Source organism: Gossypium hirsutum, chromosome A02, assembly GCF_007990345.1.
Source record: "Gossypium hirsutum isolate 1008001.06 chromosome A02, Gossypium_hirsutum_v2.1, whole genome shotgun sequence".
NCBI classification, from domain to species: Eukaryota; Viridiplantae; Streptophyta; class Magnoliopsida; order Malvales; family Malvaceae; genus Gossypium; species Gossypium hirsutum.
Window position 1 is genome coordinate 2,765,296 of NC_053425.1, and position 21,975 is coordinate 2,787,270.

The following is a 21,975-nucleotide window of genomic DNA, read 5'->3' on the forward strand; positions in this document are numbered from 1 at the left end:
TTTTCACTTGCTTTTATGATTCTTTTTACATGATATTACAATATAACATAGTGAAATTAAGATCAATTGAAATACTGATAAATTTGAACCCATATCATGCAAGTCTAGGCATAAATTTTACTACTGATCTAATTTCTTGATATTTAATTAATTAGTATATATACTTTCAATTATAAGAATTGAAACATAACTTTCAAGTCAATTGGAGTATGCCCCTGTTACTCTTCAAAAGAAGTACATTTTGAACTCAACATGAACCTGTGAGATTTGACACCTAAAATGTAGGTATAAGGTTTCAATTCATGGAAATGTTGGAAGTCCTGGAAATTTCTTAGTCTCCTCTCTTTGGATGTTTTGAACAAAAATGTTTTAAGTCTCTTTCGATGCTAAACTTCTGATTGGTCGTCGGTTCACTGACCCTTTGGTACAAAGCAATATGAAGCATTGACCATTCAAGGCCATTGCTGGTCCTGGTGATAATCCAATGATTGTACTACTATAGATTTGAATATTTGTACACATTTGATCAGCTCTTTGTAAATTTAAATTTTACAAATTCGGATAATATTAGAATTTAAATATTTTAATTACTATCCGCAATAGATTAAAAACAAATCAATCCTTGGATATCCACATACAGATTATGCAATACAATCTCTTAAGGCATATAGAATTTAGGTCTTAACCAATCTATGTTGCTTAAAAGCTTGCTAAAAGCACCCCTAACAAAGGGGTAAATGAATAAAATATCAAGCACCAGTTATCAAAGCACATTGACCACCTTATATCTATGTATGCTACTACAAAACTTGCACCATTAAAATCTCAAGCTGGTAATTGGAGCTTCATGTTGTTCTTCCAGCTGCAGGCATAATAATCAAATAAGTTGCAATCATTAGCATAGGAATGAAGTGCTTTCCAGAGTGTGAGAAAGGGGGTTACCTCTGGAAGTAATAGTAGAAGAAATCAGCACAAAGCAATGTCTGGACAAGACCGCAAACCCAAGCTGAAAGGCAGCAATCATGTAAACAAGGTGTTAGAAATAACACATATAGCATAGAATATAACAAATGTGTTGGTGTAGATATATTGACACACGCTTCATACACCCATGGCTACCGATTTGGAGTAAAAGATGAAGGGAGACAGAGAAGAGTACATACTTATCCAGTGGACAAAGTGGTCTTCAGTAAAGTACCGATAAATCCAGTTCACTATGTACAATGCTCTGTATGCACTGCAATAACAAGGAACTATATTAGTCCATAACCAAGAATTAGACATTAGGAAGTTGGTAACCTAAAAATACAAAGAGAGTGCGCACATAAGCCAACAAAGCCACAGTTGTAGTGGCAAGGGTTGTTGTAAGTTGGCATCAATGTACCAAATAAATTTCTCCAAAGGATTCATACAACACTATGCTCTTGAAGTTTTTAGGCATCTTTGAAGTCACATGTACCGACTATCATCGCTGTGACCCCCAACTCCCAAAAACTACATAAAGAAAGGGAATAAAAGGTAGAACTGAAGGCTAAAGGGATATGAATTTTGAGGTCACATTGCTCCTAATGGCGCCTTGTCTCCTAACTTAGGATAATAGCAAACAAAGATAGACAGAACACAGTGTAAAAGACTAAAAACGACATGAAAGCACATAACAAAAGTTATACAAGAACAGTCATACTCGCAAAATTCAACTGCAGTTAATCACATCTGAAAATAGACAACTTTGGTCCAACATATAATCATATCAACTTTGCATCAAAAGGAAATCAGTGGCAACCAAGCGGCAATACGATGTCAACTCTATTTAAAGACTTTCTCTCTTTTGTTTCCTCAGGAAGGAGGCTACATTATAGGGAACTGAGCCAGGAAATAAGGGTCCTTCAAGCAAGGTAATAAAATAGAAAACTTGCAACTGATTAGGATTTTTAAAGAATACAGTGGTTACCCAAGGAGAAACACATATTGTCCAGTCAAGTTGTCAATATTTCTAGTCCTTTGCAACAATACAAGCTGAGGAAGTATCGCGACAGCTTCCAAATACAAGGAAAATGTCCACATGACCTGCTCAACAATTTTTTTTTAAGACAATAATCAATATATAAAATTATAACCAGAAGGATAATAATGAATAATTAATATAAAACAGATCAACAGTTTAGAGAGCTTCTAAGTTAACCAGTAATTAATATGAACATACTGTTATCATATTCCAACAAACAGAAGGATGTCGATACCTCTTTGAAGGTGAACTTCTCGTTTATAAGAAGGGCAAGAATCAGGCAAGGCAGTATAAGGATATAATGTCGAAATGTATCCTGGTCCTTATCATAAGATCTACGAACTATTTTGTGATACCGCATGTACCATACAATTGAGAAAGAGCTGCCCAGGAATATTAGCTTCATGATTGTGTTATAAGGTGAGATATGATTAGTGAATATGTCCAAGTAACGAGTAGCAAAGACAATAGCATAGAGTTCCTGAGTCTTCAGTGAAATGCCTGCACAAAAATATCATAGATATTTAGAGCCAGAAAATCACTCATAAGACATGATAGGGATTGTTAGACAGAACTGAATGTCGAACACAAATACAGAATGGCACAGTGGAGGTATATAAACAAGGGAACGAACAAGAAAAGACCAGGCCTAAAACGGAATCTTGCTCAAGTTAAATCAAATGTTGTAAAATGCCTATGAATGAATACAAGGATCTAGGATTCCTACTTTTTGAGTTTCATTACATGCTGTACAGTCACTTATTATTAGCAAGCTTTTGCTCACTGCATCCTCAATTGATATAGCATCTCTAACTTCTAAAAATAACAGCCTCAACTTCTAGTGAGTAAGATGGCTTTAGCCACCCATGAATCTTCCCATCATCACACCACACATAAAATTTGAAAGTGAAAAGGACAGGAGCAAAGAAAGAAAATATTTCCAACAAGCTAGTTGTGCAACTGGAAATAATCAACTTGATCAAAAGAATATAAATTTAGTTGACATTGCCGCCCCAAAAAACCTTCCAATAGCATGATACGAAATAAATCACTACCTCGGCTATGTTTATAGTTTAATGCCCTCATCATATACAGATTTCATGATGTTCATCTCAAAACCATAGGCCAGCATGACATAAAAACCACTAACCCGACTGTATGATCCTACAAAATGTAATTAGCTTATTGATTTCCATAAAAACTCGCACATAAAAAATAATCAGTTGCTAATTTCAAAACCTCTAGAGGTTTATCGGTACAAATAGTAAGGAAATCAGCTAAAATAAGATGCCAACAGTGACACTAAATCCAACAACTAACTACACTTTAACTCAAAATAGATGCATCACATAAAGTCCTAATGATCAGACCTCCTTCCTTCTAAACTTCCAATGAACATACATACAAATTCAAATTACTAAAGACAAATTCACAAAATACAAGAATTTATATTCCATACAATTAAAAAAAAAAAGGTCACATTTTCTGTTGAGCTAAAGTTTCCACATTTTACATGGCTCCAATTTGAGTATTAAATAAACTAGCAAAAACCCACACACAATTTAACCTAAATATTCGATTCTTTTATATTAAGCAGTAAATTACTGGGAAAAAAGTGCAACATAAAATGAACTGAACCCAGAAACAAAAATTAAAGTAAATATTTGGAAAATGAACGTACCAGCACAAGACTTGATTGTGTGGATCTTAAGAAGCAAAACAAGAACACTAAACAAATGGGTCATGTCCCCTGCTAATCTGAATATATTCATTTTCGCTTATCGTTCTAAATTTCCCAAAATATGAAATAAAATAAAATAAAATAAGAGAATGAAATTTGAATTTTTTTTTTTTAGTGTGAGAATCAGCCGGGAAAGTTTATTTCTGCAAAGAAAAAGAAACAGAAAATCTCAGATTGATCCAGAAATTTCTTAACTTTTTTCAGCGAATTAATTATTTCCTTTCCTTGTCCAGAAAAGTAACGCAGGAAAATGAAAGAAAATCAATGAAAATAAAGAATTGTATTACTAAATGGGCCTTTGTTTGGGCTTTGAATCTAAAATAGCTAAGAGGATTAATTGAAGGACAGGGACCTCAATTTGGGCCTTTTTTGCCACACATTCAATAAGTTAATTAAAGATTAGGGTTAATTCCATGTATCTAAAATATAGTTTAATTTTCGATTTGATAAAAATTACAATTTTATGATGCCCACTCAAAAATACATCAAATTCTATGTAAGGATGAAGAAAGACCCAAAAAGAGTTCCAATTCCATAATATTTACATAAGTTCATACTATTTAAAGTTTAAAAAAATACATAACACGAAAAAAATTTGTACATCGATAATAAGAGAAAATTCTAGACAAGTGACATGGGTGAATAGAATGAGGTCCACTAATATATATGGCATCAATCAATTGTTAGTTAATAAGAGCTCAAGCTTTTTAAGACTCGAAACCTATTTGTTAACATGATAAAATCATGTGATACGAAAAAGATCTATATATTTATAATTAGAGAAAATTTTACACAAATAATCTTTGGCTAACCAATAGATTTGAGCAATAGACAGGCTGCTAAAAGATCAACTATGTGTTGTTCCAATAGGGTCGGAAGCGTGTAAATTATTGTACTAAAAAATCACACAAAGTTCAATTCCCAAGGAAGAGAGGTGGATCACATGGATCTCTTAAATACCAAGTCTTTCCTTAGACAGAATATCCATTCTATAGTAATTTAATAGCACAATTAAATACTACTATTATACCCTCAAATATTGAAAGGAAAATAGGACAAGAAAGAACACAAGAGTTTTAACGAGGTTCGGTAAATTATACCTACGTCCTCGGGCACTAACACCAGATGATAACTTTACTATCTTCAAAGTATTACAAACAAATAGAATTCCTTAAGAATTCTCAAATGAGAGAAGAGAGAAAACTAAGAGAGAAAGATTGGTTGGGATGATTGAAATGAGAAATGAGAAGGCCTATTTATAGTTGAGGTTCAAGGACCAAACAATAAATAGCCCATTATCTCAAGGACAAAAAAAATTATCTCTTGCCACTTTTCCAAAGTTGGTGGTTGTCATTATTGATTGTCTCCCATTAATGTTAATGGCAACCATTATTAATTGTCTTCCATTATGTTAACAATCTCCACCTTGAAGATTTGATACACTTCCTTCAACTCCCCAAATTCGATAAAGCTATCTTTTGTAGTGCCTACAAATGCGCTCTCGAGCACCATACACCTGAAGGTGCTCAAATTCTCAGGATGTTAATCAAGTTCAAACAATGATTAAACTTGATTGTTGTTACCACCTTGGTCATCATATCTGCGGGATTATCTGCTGTCGGAATCTTCTGAAGTAGAATTTTTCCTTTTTCAAAGACTTCCCGCACAAAGTGATATCTTACGTCGATATGCTTGGTTCTTGAATGATAGACTTGATTTTTCGCTAAATGAATAGCGTTCTGACTGTCACAATATAAACTTATGTGACTTTGAACAACTCCTAAGTCTTTCAACAATCCATTAAGCCAAATAGCCTCCTTAACAGCTTCTGTAACTGCCATATATTCTGCCTCTGTAGTAGACACAGCTACTGTAGACTGTAAGGTAGACTTCCAACTCACTGGAGCTTTCGCAAGAGTAAACAGATACCCCGTAGTTGAACGACGTTTATCTAAATCACCAGCAAAGTCGGAATCAACATATCCAACTACAAACTGACCAAGTGCTTCATCCTGTTCAAAAATTAAACCAACATCTACAGTTTTTCGACGATACCGTAGAATCCATTTCACAGCTTGCCAATGTCCTTTTCCAGGATCATGCATATACCTGCTCACAACTCCAACAGCTTGTGAAATGTCAGGCCTCGTACACACCATCGCATACATCAAACTCCCAACTGCATTAGGAAATGGGACTTTCGCCATATATTCTCTTTCATCTTTAGTCTTCGGAGATAATTGAGCACTAAGTTTCAAATGAGAAGCAAGTGGGGTACTTACATGTTTTGTGTTTTCATTTACACCAAAACATTGTAATACCTTTTTCAGATATTGCTTCTGATTTAAACAGAGCTTGCCTCTCGGTCTATCTCTACTTATCTCCATGCCGAGAATCTTCTTGGCCTCACCTAGATCTTTCATCTCGAACTCTTGATTCAACTGAGCCTTCAACTTATCTATCTCATTTTGGCTCTTCGAAGCGATTAACATATCATCAACATACAAGAGTAGATAAATGAAAGATCCGTCATGCAGCTTCTGCAAATATACACAATTGTCATATTTGCTTCTTGTGTACTTCTGCCTTCTCATAAAGCTATCAAATCGCTTGTACCACTGCCTCGGGGATTGCTTCAATCCATATAGCGATTTGTTCAGCTTACAAACCCAATTTCTACCACCAGCATCTGTGTATCCTTCGGGCTGAGTCATATAGATCTCCTCTTCTAACTCACCATGCAAGAAAGCCGTCTTAACATCAAGTTGAGCTAGCTCCAAATTCAACTGTGCTACCAAGGCCAACAAAATTCTAATGGATGAATGCTTTACAACAGGGGAAAATACATCATTGTAGTCAATTCCCTCCTTCTGAGCGTAGCCTTTAGCTACCAATCTTGCCTTGTAGCGAATATCCTTCTTGCTAGGAGATCCATCTTTCTTTGCGAATACCCACTTGCATCCGATTGCCCTTTTACCTTTCGGTAATTGCGCAAACTCCCAAGTATTGTTCTTCCGGAGAGACTGCATTTCTTCATCCATGGCGCTTTTCCATTTATCACTTTCTAAGCTTTGCATTGCTTCTTGATAAGTGATAGGAATATCATCAACAACGGGAAGGGCGTAGGCCACCATATCAGTAAATCGAGTAGGTTTACGAATTTCTCTCCGTGGCCTTGCAACTGCAACTGGTTCTGGTGTACTTAGTGGTTCTTGGGTCAGAACCTCTTCAACCTCTAATTCCTCCATTGTGGCTGGAGAATTAGACTTATTAACTGGGCAAATCCCCATCTGCTCAAACTCCACCTGTTTTGGAGTACACTCCACCTGCTGTGGAGTATTGCTCGTCTGAATATCTTTATCTGCTACCTTTTTCAATGTGGCAGATTCATCAAAGGTAACATCTCTACTACAGATCATTTTCTTTGTGCTTAAGCACCAAAGACGAAATCCCTTCACTCCAGAAGTGATTCTCATAAAGAGAGCTTTCTTTGCCCTCGGATCTAACTTTGACTCATTCACATGGTAATATGCAGTGGATCCAAACACATGTAAGGAATCATAATCTGTAGCCGGTTTTCCAGACCATACCTCCATAGGAGTTTTTCTTTCTAATGCAGATGATGGCAAACGATTAACAAGATGGCCAGCGTATGTCATAGCCTCAGCCCAAAATTGCTTGCCCAACCCAGCATTGGACAACATACATCGAACTTTCTCCAGCAATGTTCGATTCATACGCTCTGCCAATCCATTCTGCTGTGGTGTATCCCTAACTGTGAAGTGTCGAACAATACCATACTCTTGGCACACATCGAAGAACGGATCACTTTTATATTCCCCTCCATTGTCCGTCCTAAGCCGCTTGATTTTCTTGCCAGTCTGGTTTTCGATCATAGTTTTCCATTTAAGAAAAACTCTAAGCACTTCATCCTTAGTTCTCATGGTATACACCCAAACTCTTCTGGAAAAGTATCAACAAAAGTAACAAAGTAGTGTTTTCCTCCCAATGAAGGTATCTTGGAAGGCCCCCACACATCTGAGTGAACATATTCCAAAATACCTTTTGTATTATGGATAGCAGTACCGAATTTCACTCTCTTTTGCTTTCCCAGAACACAATGCTCGCAAAATTTTAATTTGCAAGCCTTTGCACCTTTCAACAATCCTTGCTTTGCTAAAATTTGCAAGGATTTTTCGCTGGCATGTCCCAACTTCATATGCCACAACTGTATTGAGTCCAATTCTTTGTTGCCGGAAGCTGCAGCGACTGCTCCAATAACTGTACTACCTTGGTAGTAATACAAGTTATTTTTCCTGATGCCCTTCAATATCACAAGTGCGCCAGATGTCACTTTCAAAACCCCATCTCTCATAGTAACAACTGAACCATTGGATTCCAGGGCTCCCAATGAGATGAGATTTTTCTTCAAACTGGGCACGTACCGAACATCAGTCAGAACTCTGGTTGATCCATCTTTATTCTTTAATTGGATTGAACCTATCCCAACAGTTTTACAGGCATTGTCATTGCCCATATAAACAACTCCTCCATTTAGTTCTACTAAATCAGAGAACCACTCCCGGTTAGGGGACATATGATAGGTACAACCCGAATCCAATATCCACTCATCTGAATGGAACGACGATGATGATGCAACCAGTGATAGTTCAGAGTCACTGGTATCATGCTTTGCAACACAAGCATCTACAACAGCTTTTCCCTTATTCTTCAGCTTTGGACAATTTTTCTTCCAGTGGCCTTTCTCATGACAAAAAGCACATTCATCTTTCCCGAGTCTGGACTTTGACTTTGATCTCCCCTTTTGAGTTTTCTTCCGAGTGTATGAACGACCTCGGACTACTAAAGTTTCTGTATCTCTGATTGAGTTTTTCTGTTTGTCCTTCTTTCTCTGTTCATAACTGTATAAGGCCGCACAGACTTCGCTCAGAGATATATCACTCCTGCCATGAAGTAGAGTAGTTTCTAGGAACTCAAACTCCTCAGGAAGTGATCCCAACAGCATCAAAGCCAAATCTTCATCTTTGAATGTCTCATCCATATTCAGCAAATCAGTGACTAACTGATTAAATTTGGTGATGTGATCATTCATTGTGGTACTTGGGACGTATGTGAAGCGAAACAGTCTTTTCTTCAAGTGGAGCTTATTTTGACTGTTTTTCTTCAAAAATTTTTCTTCAAGTGCCACCTACAACTTATTTGCAGAAGTCTCCTTTGAAAAAGCATACCTCTGCTCTCGAGAAAGGCATGATCGAATTGTGCCACATGCCAACCGATTGATCGCCTTCCAATCTTTCTCCTGTACATCATCTGGTTTCTCTTCATCAATGGCAATGTCTAGACCCTGCTGAAAAAGGGCATCTAGAACCTCACTTTGCCACATACCAAAATGGCCCGTGCCATCAAAGATATCCACGGCCAGTCTTGCATTTGCAATTGTCGGTCTTGTCCACATGGACGATGTTGAACCTCCTACACCGACCGTTTTCTCCATAATCTTTCAATATACCTAAGGAAATATTTTCTGATGTGGAAGATCAGTTCAAACTGCAACCACAGAGCATACTACGATTAACCTTCGGCTCTGACACCACTTGTTGTTCCAATAGGGTCGGAAGCGTGTAAATTATTGTACTAAAAAATCACACAAAGTTCAATTCCCAGGGAAGAGAGGTGGATCACATGGATCTTTTAAATACCAAGTCTTTCCTTAGACAGAATATCCCTTCTATAGTAATTTAATAGCACAATTAAATACTACTATTATACCCTCAAATATTGAAAGAAAAATAGGACAAGAAAGAACACAAGAGTTTTAACGAGGTTCGGTAAATTATACCTACGTCCTCGGGCACTAACACCAGATGATAACTGTACTATCTTCAAAGTATTACAAACAAATAGAATTCCTTAAGAATTCTCAAATGAGAGAAGAGAGAAAACTAAGAGAGAAAGATTGGTTGGGATGATTGAAATGAGAAATGAGAAGGCCTATTTATAGTTGAGGTTCAAGGACCAAACAATAAATAGCCCATTATCTCAAGGACAAAAAAAAATTATCCCTTGCCACTTTTCCAAAGTTGGTGGTTGTCATTATTGATTGTCTCCCATTAATGTTAATGGCAACCATTATTAATTGTCTTCCATTAATGTTAACACTATGTACTAAACTTTGACTTATGTTAGGTAAAATCTGTCCTTCCTATTAACTAAATGTCACTATTATAGTCATCTACTTTGCTCCTTCCTTTATGAAATATTGATTTATGTCCGAGAGCATTCTAAATCATAAGTTCCAATGCCTCTTACTTTTCTTTGTCATGTAGTCCTTTAATAAATATTCTTTGAATTTAGATTAACATTTTACTTCTAAACTTTAATTTTTTATTGTAATTAAGGTATCCATCGCTAGTAATAGTAATTAATCTTTTTACTGTGGGTGTTTTCCGAAGAAATAAATAATTAATTATGAAATGTATTCTATTCTTATGAGTGAAGATCAAACTCCTGGCCACATGATCGGAAAATGATACCAAAATGATAGTAGTTATCACTTACGAATCCAAAGGAATTATACGCCAAAAAGCAAAGGAGGGTTGAAAGGTAAGCGAATGAGCTGTTAAACAAGCTTTGTAACACTTCAAAGGAAAGGACAAAAATACAATACACTAAGTAATATAGGCCAATTCATTCAAAAGTACAACTTAAGTTGCAATTTAGAATTAAAAAGAAACCCCAAAACTTTACAATAAACAAAATTAGTTTTGAAAGTTTTTAATGATATATAAAATTATAACATGCAAATGCATCAAATATATATTTGGGTACCTAAACTTGGTTTTAGGATTCAAATTGGTACCTAAGATTTTTTTTTAATCCAATTAGGGTCATGAATTTGGTTTCTTTGTTGAATTTGGTACTTGAATTTGGTTTTTTGGTCCAAATTACTACTTAGTTATTCGAACCAAATTGAGCTATGAAATCAAATTCAGGTACCAATTTAAATAAAAAAACTAAATTCAGATACCTAATTGAACGAAAAATAATCTTGAAATCAAATTCAAATACCAAAATGTATATTCACCCTATATGAATCCATATATAGTATCATGGCTAGAAAAAAAAGCCATCTAATTTTCCTTTTTTAAATAAAGAGAGGTTCGTTATGGTCTTTCTCCATTTATATAAATCATTCTTCACTCAATGCACAAATGGTTTCCTTTTCAACATCCTTAATTTTGCCTTCCTTTTCAACTGCCTAATGTATTTTTCATATGATCAGTGCAAAACGCTCGTATTTTGAAACTTACTTATGCCATATATATATACAGAGAGAGAACTTGTCTAAGCTCTTTTCATTTTATTTTGTGTCTCTCTATGACATCTTTGGTTTCAAAGTTTGAGACATGGGGACAGTTCCAGTTTCTGTGTTTATTGTTGCTGTGTTTGTTTCAGTTGTAATGCGAAGGTTAAGCTTTGGGGCAGCAATTCCAAGTACAGTTGATGGACCATTCAAGCCGGTGACAGTCCCCTTGGACAAGAGTTTCAGAGGGCATGCAGTGGACTTGCCTGACAATGATCCTCGTGTTCAAAGGATTGTTACAGGTTGGGAGCCTGAACAAATCTTTGTCTCTCTTTCATCAACCCATGATTCTGTCTGGATTTCTTGGATTACAGGTCTATTTCTCTTTCTCTTTCTCTCTTTTTTTCTTACCAAAAAAATTTAAGATTTAGGAACTTCCATTTCATGTCATCATTACACATAAATAGGTAGCCTCTTATTTAAGTACTTAAAAGATTTCCGCTTTGAGCACCGGCATAGACATGGGTAGGCACTAGCTTTGTCCTTTCAAAAAAGGTAAATTCACCATATAATTTCTTTAGAATTTATAAAATTACAAAATAATATAATAGTTAAATTACACTTTAATCTTTTTCAAAAATCTATTATTAGCTTTTGACCTCCTAAAATAATTTTCTAACTTTGTCCTTTAAGCTTTAAGGAAATTTGAAGTGCATCTTTCCGGCTAAACCAAATGATTTTGGTATTGCGTAGGAACCTTCTATAATGGTCATTAGCGGTCATTTGGTTATTTTTTTTGTCACTTAACTATAAAAAATTATAAAATGGTTATTTAACTATTTAATTTTGTCTTTTTCAATCACCAGTTGACTACTGTAAAAAATAGAAACACTTAAAACTCAAGATAGTTGGATGACCAAAAAAGACAAAATTAAATAATTAAATAACTATTTTATAACTTTTCATAATTGTATAACAAAAAAATTATAATTAAATAATTATTAATGTAATTTACCCAATAGTATTAAAAGAAAACAATATCTATTTACTTGTAATGAAAGTTTAGAAATTTGTTTGCATTAAAACCACTGACAAGCATAGCTTGACTTCCAAAAATGGAAGAATGCATTAGTTGGTCACAGCTCAAAAGCAATATTTTCCTTTCAAAGTTACATATAAAAGGTTAATTTTGAGTGAAATTTTCATAAAATATATTTTCTAGAAATATTTCTTTCCTTTTTTTTTCTTTCAAAAACAACAATTTTTTATCTAAACATTTAATTCAATAATCAAGATAGTGATACATTTTTTCTTACATAAAAAGCTGAAAACCAATCACCACCCCCTCAATAAAAAAATGTTGCATATGCATAATGCATGTATACTATATTAATTATCCATAGACCATAGCTTATATATAATGTTTTGTTTGATATATAAATAATACACATAATACATTTCTCAAATCTCAAAGCACATACTTTAAGTTAAATACCTACTTAATTGAACTTTCTTCGCCAAGTTTACATTATTAAAAGACAATAAAGTTACCCCAAATGATATGATAAATCATGAATTTGTTTAATATAACAGGAGACCCTTAAATTATTTTTTAATCAAATCAAATATTTAAATTTTATCTCGTAATCAAAGTTGATCCCTACCGTTAAAAAATAATTTCTACTAATCAAAAAGTGTCACGTGATGTAATGATAAAAGTATTCGATTCGACCAAAAAAAATAGTTTAAGAGACTTTTTTTTCAAATAAAAAGATAATGTGAATGTATTTATAGGTGCTTGTATTTTCTTTTATAAAGTATTAAAAACTATCATATAAATTCAATTTTCAACAATAATTGACATTATGGGATTTGGAAAATGATAGGGGGCACTATAACAATAGTTAATTGTATGAAATTAAGACTTTGTGATGGAATAGTTTAGGGCATATTGTTTGAATATTCCATAAAAATTATAAAAATTTCAAAATTGTAATGGAATATAAAATTGGGTTTTCTTTTATTATCAATTTAAAGCCATGAGAATCTTTATTATTTAAAAATGTAATTGCAGTACAGTTCACATTAATCGTTAAATTGAAATTGCAGGGGAATTTAAAATAGGAGAAAATATAAAAGAAATGGATCCAAAAACAGTGGGAAGTGTTGTAAAATATAGGAGGTGGAGATTTGGAATGACAAAGACAGCAATGGGGCATTCATTAGTTTATAGCCAACTTTATCCATTTAAAGGCCTCCAAAATTATACCTCTGGAATTATTCACCATGTTCGCCTCACTGGTATTTCTCACCATCTCTTCTCTTATTTATCTTCTGCTAATTTGTTTTCTTACCATTTTTTTCGCATTAATACTAACTTTTTTAATTTACATATGGTAGTCAATTCTGTTTTGGTATTAGTAATATTAGTCGATATATATCATTTTTAAGGTGAATTTAAAGGGGTAGGAATGATCCCGTGTGTTGGCTGATAGTTAGGGTGTCCACCGCTTTAGGTGTGGTTTGAGTTCAAGTCGCTCTAGTCACGTTATTGTTAGTGTTTTGCCTTCCTTTTACAATTCACAAAAAAAAAATTAATGTATGGTGAAATTGCACTTTAACTCCTCCAAAAATGAAATTATTTATATTTAGTTCTTTCAAAAATAATGAAATCGTAAGTTAATGCAAGATAAATGACACTTTAACTTAACAAGCTCCGCTCCCCTAAAAAAAAATCCTAACTCCACCCTTAATAATCTTGATTTTAGATTGGTACCAAGTAGATTAAGTTCCGTTCTTATTAAAACATTAGTGTGTTTCCTTCTATTTCAACTAATACCAACTTATACCGATATGTACCAAACAATATTGGTAGGATTGAGAAAGAAATAGAGAAATTGAACTAATTTTTATTTATAATTATTTTTATAATTTAAAAATAAAAATATATTTAAATAGTGATAATAATTCAAATTTTATATTATTTCAAAATATTATCATATAAGAGTTATTAATTTATTTGAAAAATTAGTTTTTTTTATTTTTAAAATCTTTACAAAATAATATCCAAAAGTCATAAAATAAAGTATATTTTATCAAGATAAATTTAAAAATCCAAAACTAATAGATCGAGAACCAAAATAAATCCAACTAAAATAAACCCAAAATTAATAGACCAAGAACCAAATTATCATGGAAGATATACCATAGACACTAATACCAATACTTACCTATACCAAAACAAAAATGATATATCCAACGGTACCATATAATCATAAAGTAAATAATAATGGAAAATTATTTAATATACTATCAGTGGAGTTTTTTAAATTATTTAAGAATTTGACAAGTGTATTATAGAGTGTAATAAAATATTAAAAATTAATTATATAAATAAATTTCATTCTTGTATGATTGTGGAGTCTAAACTTCTTAGAAATGTATCCCATAATTACCCAATAATAATTCTCACACCCTTAACAACTCCAAATGGAACTGAAATTTTTGCAGGTTTAAAACCCAACACCTTATATTACTATCAATGTGGAGACCCTTCAATCCCAGCAATGAGCGATGTTCATTATTTCCGAACAATGCCGGCCTCCGGTCCAAGGAGTTATCCGGGAAGAATTGCAATCATCGGAGACTTGGGGCTCACGTATAACACAACTTCAACAATTGATCACCTTATGAGCAATCACCCGAACCTGGTGCTGTTAATCGGCGATGCAAGCTATGCCAACTTGTATCTCACCAATGGCACCGGTGCCGATTGCTACTCTTGCGCTTTCTCCGATACTCCTATTCACGAAACGTATCAGCCTCGTTGGGATTATTGGGGAAGGTAAATTTTAACGATTTTTCATGGATTTAAATAGCGGTCACAACATGACATTACGATAGTATTTGTTATAAATGCGCAGGTTTATGCAGCCTTTGGTGTCTAAGGTTCCCTTGATGATGATAGAAGGGAACCATGAAATAGAAGAACAGATTGAGAAGAAGACATTTGCGGCTTATAGTGCTCGATTCGCATTTCCATCGGAGGAGAGCGGATCATCGTCGACATTCTATTATTCTTTTAATGCAGGCGGCATTCATTTCGTGATGCTCGGTGGCTACGCTGACTATAACAAATCAGGGGATCAATACCAGTGGTTGAAGAAGGACCTTGCAAAAGTTGATAGAAAAGTGACTTCATGGTTGGTTGCAACATGGCATCCTCCATGGTACAGTACATATACTGCACATTATAGAGAAGCTGAATGTATGAGGGTAGCAGTGGAAGATTTATTATACAAATACGGAGTTGATATAGTCTTCAATGGACATGTAAGTCGTGCTTTATAATGAATTAATTCAATTACATTCAGTCGAAGAGCTGATGGTCGTGTTCATTTGGTGATAATCAATAGGTTCATGCCTACGAGAGGTCGAACCGAGTGTATAACTACAACTTGGATCCTTGCGGTCCTGTTCATATTACGATTGGTGATGGTGGCAACCGAGAGAAAATGGCGATTACACATGCTGATGAACCCGGAAATTGCCCCAAACCATCGACAACTCCGGATAAATTTATGGGTGGTTTCTGTGCATTTAACTTCACATCAGGGCCGGCAAGTGGTAAATTCTGCTGGGATAGGCAGCCTGATTATAGTGCATATAGAGAAAGCAGCTTTGGACATGGAATCCTCGAGGTATATTATGCAGATATCTCATTAAGACTAGTTTCTATGGATAGTAAAACCGACATAAAGGATACTTTAATTAAAAAAAAAAAAAACATTAACAGCAAGTGTTTTGCAGGTGAAAAATGAGACTCATGCACTGTGGACATGGTACCGCAATCAAGATGCTTATGGGACCACTGGTGATGTGGTTTATATAGTTAGGCAACCTGATAGATGCCCTGTTGAACCCGACGTAATTAAAGTAAACTCCGAAGCTTAATTAAGTTGATTCATATGCAGTCACCATTAAAAAGTGATGGCAAGTAAGTTTAGGTTTGAATCTCGGCATCTGTCCTCAGACTATGATTTCTTTTATACCAATAAATATCTTTCAAAGCTATAAATACATATTAAACACCAAAATCAAACAGCTGATAAATCACAAATGGATTATGTACGTATGTATGTATGCATGTATTTTGGCAAAGCAAATAATTAAGGATTCAAAAGGATCATTCCATTGTGATATGATTTACAGGTTCGTAATTTTAGTTAAATGAAATAAGTTTGATGTAACTATGCTTGTAGTACTTAAAATCTTAAAAGAAATAAATATTTTGTTGAGTGTTGTTGTGAGAGTTCCTTTCTCATGGAGGCCAATTTCTTATTTATAAGACACAAGTCTCTTGATTTGATGTACTAAAATTAAGTAGACTTTTATGCAGGCCAACACGTATCTGATTTTAGGGTTAGTGTGTGTCTCTTGAGTACGAGTTCGTCTGCATGGTGGTGCGAATACTCATACAGACGAACTATATAGTTTGGCTAACTATATACTTACCGAAATAAAAGAGATCAAATCAGTCTTAATTGGATAGTGGATCGGTTATGGCTAACACCGTAATAAACTTAATAATCACATTTGTTAATAATAAATAAATATTTTTTAATAACGTTATTACAAGACATAATTTGAAAAATAATATATGCTTGCTTATATACCATTATTCTCGATCAGTACTCCAAGTAACACAAATATTGAAATGAATTTGTGAGAGAGCTAAGATGGTTGTAGTCTAATAGAGAGATTTCGATTGCTGGTAAAGAAGACTTTAGCTCCACTATCGTGCGGCCGTGACATTAGCTTAAGCTCCTCATTAAGCTAAATGCGATCTCTAGATTAACCAACAATGTCTCCATAAAGTAGACAACTAAATGATATACCACCAGCATCCTTCCATAAATAGCTAGGGCTTCAACTTCTAACAAAAACGCCTCTTCCTATCCTTGGGGTCATGCATCAAGGTTTAAAAAGCTCCATATTGGATGCAAAATAAATGATAGAACAAGTAAGAGCATGATAGACATTGAGCTTGTGTTGACTGTACTATCAAATGAAGCTCTAGAGAGAAATGGAGGGCTGAATCCAGGGTAATTGAGCCCCGGACCGCCACCTCCGCCATTGATTGGTGTGGTTGTCGTAGTTGGCACATTCGGATTGTTCCACGACCCTGGTTTCGGCATAGCTGTCCCTCCGGATGTGCTGGAAATTTCATAACTTGAGCTGTTAAAATCAATAAAATAACAGTGACAAAAACTACAAATAATGATGGAATCCAATTTGGTTGGTAATTTTCAAAAAATAGGCATAAGGAGCTATTAGCTTTTGCTGGAGCCCAGCAATGCGCCCATGGATAGAGATGACAACAAGGTGAGGCGGGACAAGTTTTTGCTCGATTCAATTTCGACTCTATTTTTTATATCCTCTGCTTCGATTTGTTTGAACTCGATTTTATTTAAAAATATAAAAAAATTAAAAAATTAAAAAAATATATTTTAGTAAGTAAATCAAGGCAGACAAATGGAATTTTCATCTAAATCTTAACTCAAATTGATCTTGAACTACCCATGTATAACTCCGGTATCCAAATATTTACGAGTGTTTTTTGACTGTTGGATGTCTTTCAAGAAAAGAGTACCCATCCAACGGTTGAAAAAGTCCCACCTAAACAAGACAGTAGGAAAACATTACAAGCAAAGAAGTGACCAACAGACATAAATAAGCCTGGAAACGTTAAAGGTGTAAACCTTCACAAAGTGACCACTGCATGTAGGACACGAAAATGGACGATCAGAGATCTCGCCGAGAAACACTTGTCAGACATCTACTCAATTACAACATCACCATGAAAGGCTCGCACCCCCTTGAGAATCAAAGGACTATGCAAAGTTGATTCATGTTTGTTAATTAGGGTTTAAACAATATCTTATTTTGCGCCTTTTTGTTTTTCTGTCTTTGATCCTCTTACAAGCCACAAGGGTTTCAATAATAAATTACACCCAGCTTCAAAAAGTTATTAAATGAGCAATAAATTATTTAAAAATTTTCATTGGAGCAACTAAACTATTTAAAAGATTTTATTTAATTTACTGGACTGTTAAGTTTTTTTTTAAATAAAAAAGAGGTTCAACTAGTAAACTTCAAGTAATGATTTAGTGACCGGTACGGTGGATAAATACCCGCCGATGAGTAGATCCAAGTTGATCTGACGGTTAGTGTCGGAGATCGGAGAATGGAGAAGAAAACTGTTTGGATTTTGGTTTATAGATTTGTGACGTTAAAAGTTATTTCATAAACAAATTAAACTGTAAAAGAGAAGGAAAATGAAAGTATTTTATTGGTGCAAGCAATGCAGACAAAGAAAGCCATACAATAGTAATGTTAACAACCCACTAACTTAAATGAAAATTTTTGAGTAGCTTAGTGACCATTTTATAATTTTTTAAAGTTGACTGACCAAAATGTAATTTTACTAATAGTTTAATAATCTTGAATGTAGTTTACCTTTCAATTAAATCTAAAATAAAGTAAGGTTATACACTCTTTCAAGGTGTAATTCCTTTGAACATAATTTTCTATATTTATAAGAATAGAACTCAAAATTTCATTTAAGGAATATCGAACTTTTTCTCCCTCGACCCAATAAACATTGAACATAAATTGGGTGCAACATAAAAACTTCTTCAAGGGCGAAGCCGGGAAAAAGTTATAGGGGGTCGAAATTAAATTGTCTATATCTTTATAATTTTTAAAGTATTAAATAAATTTTTTTATCATTTTTAAGGGAGTAAAAGTGCAATTTTAACTCCACTAATTTAAATTTTTTAAAAATTTAAAAGGTCAAAATAGAATATTTTAGGGGAGCCGGGCCCTACCAACCCCCCTAAATCTGCCTTTGAGCATTTAAGATCATTCTTCATAGTACTACTCTCGTCCAAATACACTAAATCTACGAAATTCACTAGAATAAATTTAACATCCATTCATAAATATGATATATTTAATACAATAATTTAAATCAATATAATCATGAAATAGCTCTACTTTTAATTCTAGAAATTTAATCCTTTATTTTCTTATATTGGTTTTTTTACTATGCTAACAACTAAATTTCAATTATTAAATTAAAAGAATAAAGAGAGATTAAATTTTTAACAAAAAAGTAATAGACTAAATTTCAAAAGTGAAAAAAAGTATAGGTACTAAGAGCATTATTAAACCAATGTAAATATCAGCTACCATTTACTATCAAAAGAATGCGTGAAACACAAGAAATTAGACCAAATTCTTTCTAAAGCCACACCAATTAAAGAAAAGGAAAAAAGGAAAAGGAGGAAATGTACTAATGTTCAAAACAGTGGAACCCTCATTTTTGCACATAAAATATTTAAAGATAATTCCTTTTTTTTTTAATAATTCAAGAAAAAGAAACATGCATAAGCATACCTTTGAGGAGATGGGTACATGCAAGATCCATAACCTGCAAAACAGAACAACAAAATAATCGAAAACCCAGTTCTAAAAACCACTCAAAAATGACAAAAAGAAGAAGACAGAAACACAATTGAAGGGTTTTAAAGAACAAAACTGGGATCAGTTTTAGCAACAGTGGCAGTGCCAGCAAAGTCACAAGAACCAGGTGCCTTTGCCCTACGTTGATAGTAGCTATTATAAGCATAGGAAGCATGAGCTTGGATTGTATTTGGAAGGAAACAAAGGCCATTTGATTGTATAGGGGTGCAGTCTGCACCAGAGGCACATGCATAGTCTAGTGCATTTTGTAGAGCTTGGCTACTGGCATCACTTCGAGCCACACACCAGGTTTGGCCTTGAACAAACGAGAAGACGTTTATTAGCAATGGGAGGAGCAACAATACTAGCTTTAAGACTGGTATTGCCATGGATATGAGTTTAAGTTGGTAAAGCAAAAGAGAAAAAAATTAAAAAAGGAGGAGTATGGAGAGAGAAAGGAGAAATAGAGGGATTGGAGGGAGGGCCTCTTTCTGTTTCTTTTCAGCTTTTCTTTTTGTATTTATTTTGTTTATATAGGTAATAATACTTCTTCCGTGATCCTCAATTTCGATATTAAACAAATTAATCTCTCTAAAAAAAATTTAGAACAATTTAATCATTGTCTTATCACTCTTTATCTACCTTATGTATAATGCGATTAGACTATATTACCGGTATACATATATAACAGAAATTTCAATTACTTTAAAATTTCAAATGTCCAAACATTTTATAAAATCATAAAATGAAGCTTTAAAAATCAACCCACCTCACCATTTATCCAAAATCAAAAAAAATTTATTCGGATTATTACACAGTTTACATGGGTTTTAATTTGGATCTTAAAACTCATTTTTAAAAACCCTTGAGCTTGAAACTGATTGGTTCGAAGCGTTTGTCCAATCAGATTAGTCTTAAAGGCACCATCTCCAATTGTTTTGGGCTTTATTCATCGGGTATTAAATGAAAATTTTGTTGTTAGTATTTTAGGGCCCATTTTACTATTATCTAAATAAAATTGGCTAAATTGCACTCAAAGTTATTAAATTATTAGTAAATTTATATTTTCTGTCACTTAATTTTAAAAAGCTAAAAAATATCATTAAATTATTTGAAAATTTTGCATTGAAGTCATTGAACTATTCTGAACTTTTTATTTAAGTAACTAAGCTATTAAGTTTCTTTTTAAAGTCCAACTAGTGAGCTCTAAATGGTGATTCAATGATTTGTATGGTGGATTAGTATCCATCGGTAAGTAGAACATACCTTAAATTAAAGTTGATTTAATGGTCAATTTCAGAGATCAGAGAAGAAAGTTTTTTAGATTTTGGTTCAGAAATTCATAACATTCAAAATTGTTTCATGAAAAAAAATGAATTGTAGAAGACAATGAGAAGGAGAGCTTTCAATTAGTACAGGCGGTGCGAATAGAGAATGTCATATGTAGTAGCGATTTTAACAACCTAGTGACTTAAATAAAAACTTTCGAATACTTAAATGACCATTTTGTAATTGTTTGAAGTTGAACGACCAAAACATAAACTTACTAATAGTTTAATGACCTTGAACATAATTTACCTATAAATCTCTGTTTTAGCTTTCAAAAGATTATTTGAATTTTTAATCAAATAAAGGTATTCAAATTATATTTTATAAAAATGTTCAGATTTGTATTAATTTCTTTAAAGATGAAGCAAAAATGGAGTATGATCCTCACGCTCAATATTATATCCTCCAATTATTAGCAGTAAGGATTATTCAAGTGTATTAATTAAAATATATTATATTAAATTATTAAAAATTAGTATGTAATATTTTATAAATATTATTATTGAAAAAGTAAAAATAATATAAATATTTAATTTTTATAATGATGATAAATTTAGTATATGTATATATGTAGCAGATCTTCCAAAGAACGAAAAGAAAAGAGGGGACCAACTCATTTACATTAATTATTGCCGGCAATTGTTACCATTTAATTTTTAAGTACTAGAGGCCAAAAAAATTAAGATTAAATTTTTTATATTTTAATTTGATTTTAAAATTTTGAAAATTTAATTCCGGCTCAAACAGTAACAATACAATTTGTTAGGTCAAATTTAATTATTAATTATGTATTATGCGTACAATTATAGATTTAATTTATATTTTCAAATTAAATCATTGGTTTAATTCATTATTTGACCTTTGAAGTATACTAATTTTTCCATTTTGGTATCTAATTTTTTTATCCAATTTGATACTTAACATACACCCCTTTATCTATCATTAAATTTTACATAGAAATTAGTCGGATATATATTTATATTTGTATTGTATTTACGACTGTACCAAATATGTACTAGTGAAACTTTGAAAAAAAAAATCTTTAACTTG

The 21,975-nt window shown here is 33.3% G+C and overlaps 3 protein-coding genes across 4 annotated transcripts; 1 reads left to right on the forward strand and 2 right to left on the reverse strand.

Moving 5' to 3' along the window:
- Positions 1 to 562: 562 nt before the first annotated feature.
- On the reverse strand, positions 563 to 4,004 carry LOC107936117 (ER lumen protein-retaining receptor). Its single transcript, XM_016868783.2, has 6 exons — positions 3,687 to 4,004; positions 2,241 to 2,506; positions 1,952 to 2,067; positions 1,164 to 1,237; positions 943 to 1,006; positions 563 to 862 (listed from the first exon to the last, which is right to left on the reverse strand). The coding sequence occupies exons 1-6, from the start codon at positions 3,775 to 3,777 to the stop codon at positions 826 to 828; spliced, it is 648 nt and encodes a 215-aa protein (XP_016724272.1). The 5' UTR covers positions 3,778 to 4,004; the 3' UTR covers positions 563 to 825.
- A 7,049-nt stretch (positions 4,005 to 11,053) lies between these two features.
- On the forward strand, positions 11,054 to 16,364 carry LOC107936130 (purple acid phosphatase 15). Its single transcript, XM_016868803.2, has 6 exons — positions 11,054 to 11,444; positions 13,180 to 13,371; positions 14,581 to 14,914; positions 14,994 to 15,402; positions 15,486 to 15,770; positions 15,880 to 16,364. Exons 1-6 carry the CDS (start codon positions 11,174 to 11,176, stop codon positions 16,021 to 16,023), a joined length of 1,635 nt encoding a protein of 544 aa, XP_016724292.2. The 5' UTR covers positions 11,054 to 11,173; the 3' UTR covers positions 16,024 to 16,364.
- Positions 16,365 to 16,647: 283 nt separating this feature from the next.
- On the reverse strand, positions 16,648 to 20,099 carry LOC107939905 (PLASMODESMATA CALLOSE-BINDING PROTEIN 1). Of its 2 annotated transcripts, none has more exons than XM_016873297.2 (3): positions 19,673 to 20,099; positions 19,531 to 19,564; positions 16,648 to 17,286 (listed from the first exon to the last, which is right to left on the reverse strand). In XM_016873297.2, the coding sequence occupies exons 1-3, from the start codon at positions 19,983 to 19,985 to the stop codon at positions 17,037 to 17,039; spliced, it is 597 nt and encodes a 198-aa protein (XP_016728786.1). In that variant the 5' UTR covers positions 19,986 to 20,099; the 3' UTR covers positions 16,648 to 17,036. The 2 variants fall into 2 exon arrangements, with proteins under 2 accessions (XP_016728786.1, XP_040944453.1); XM_041088519.1 differs by having other exon boundaries at positions 16,648 to 17,307; positions 19,673 to 20,096.
- Positions 20,100 to 21,975: the final 1,876 nt, after the last annotated feature.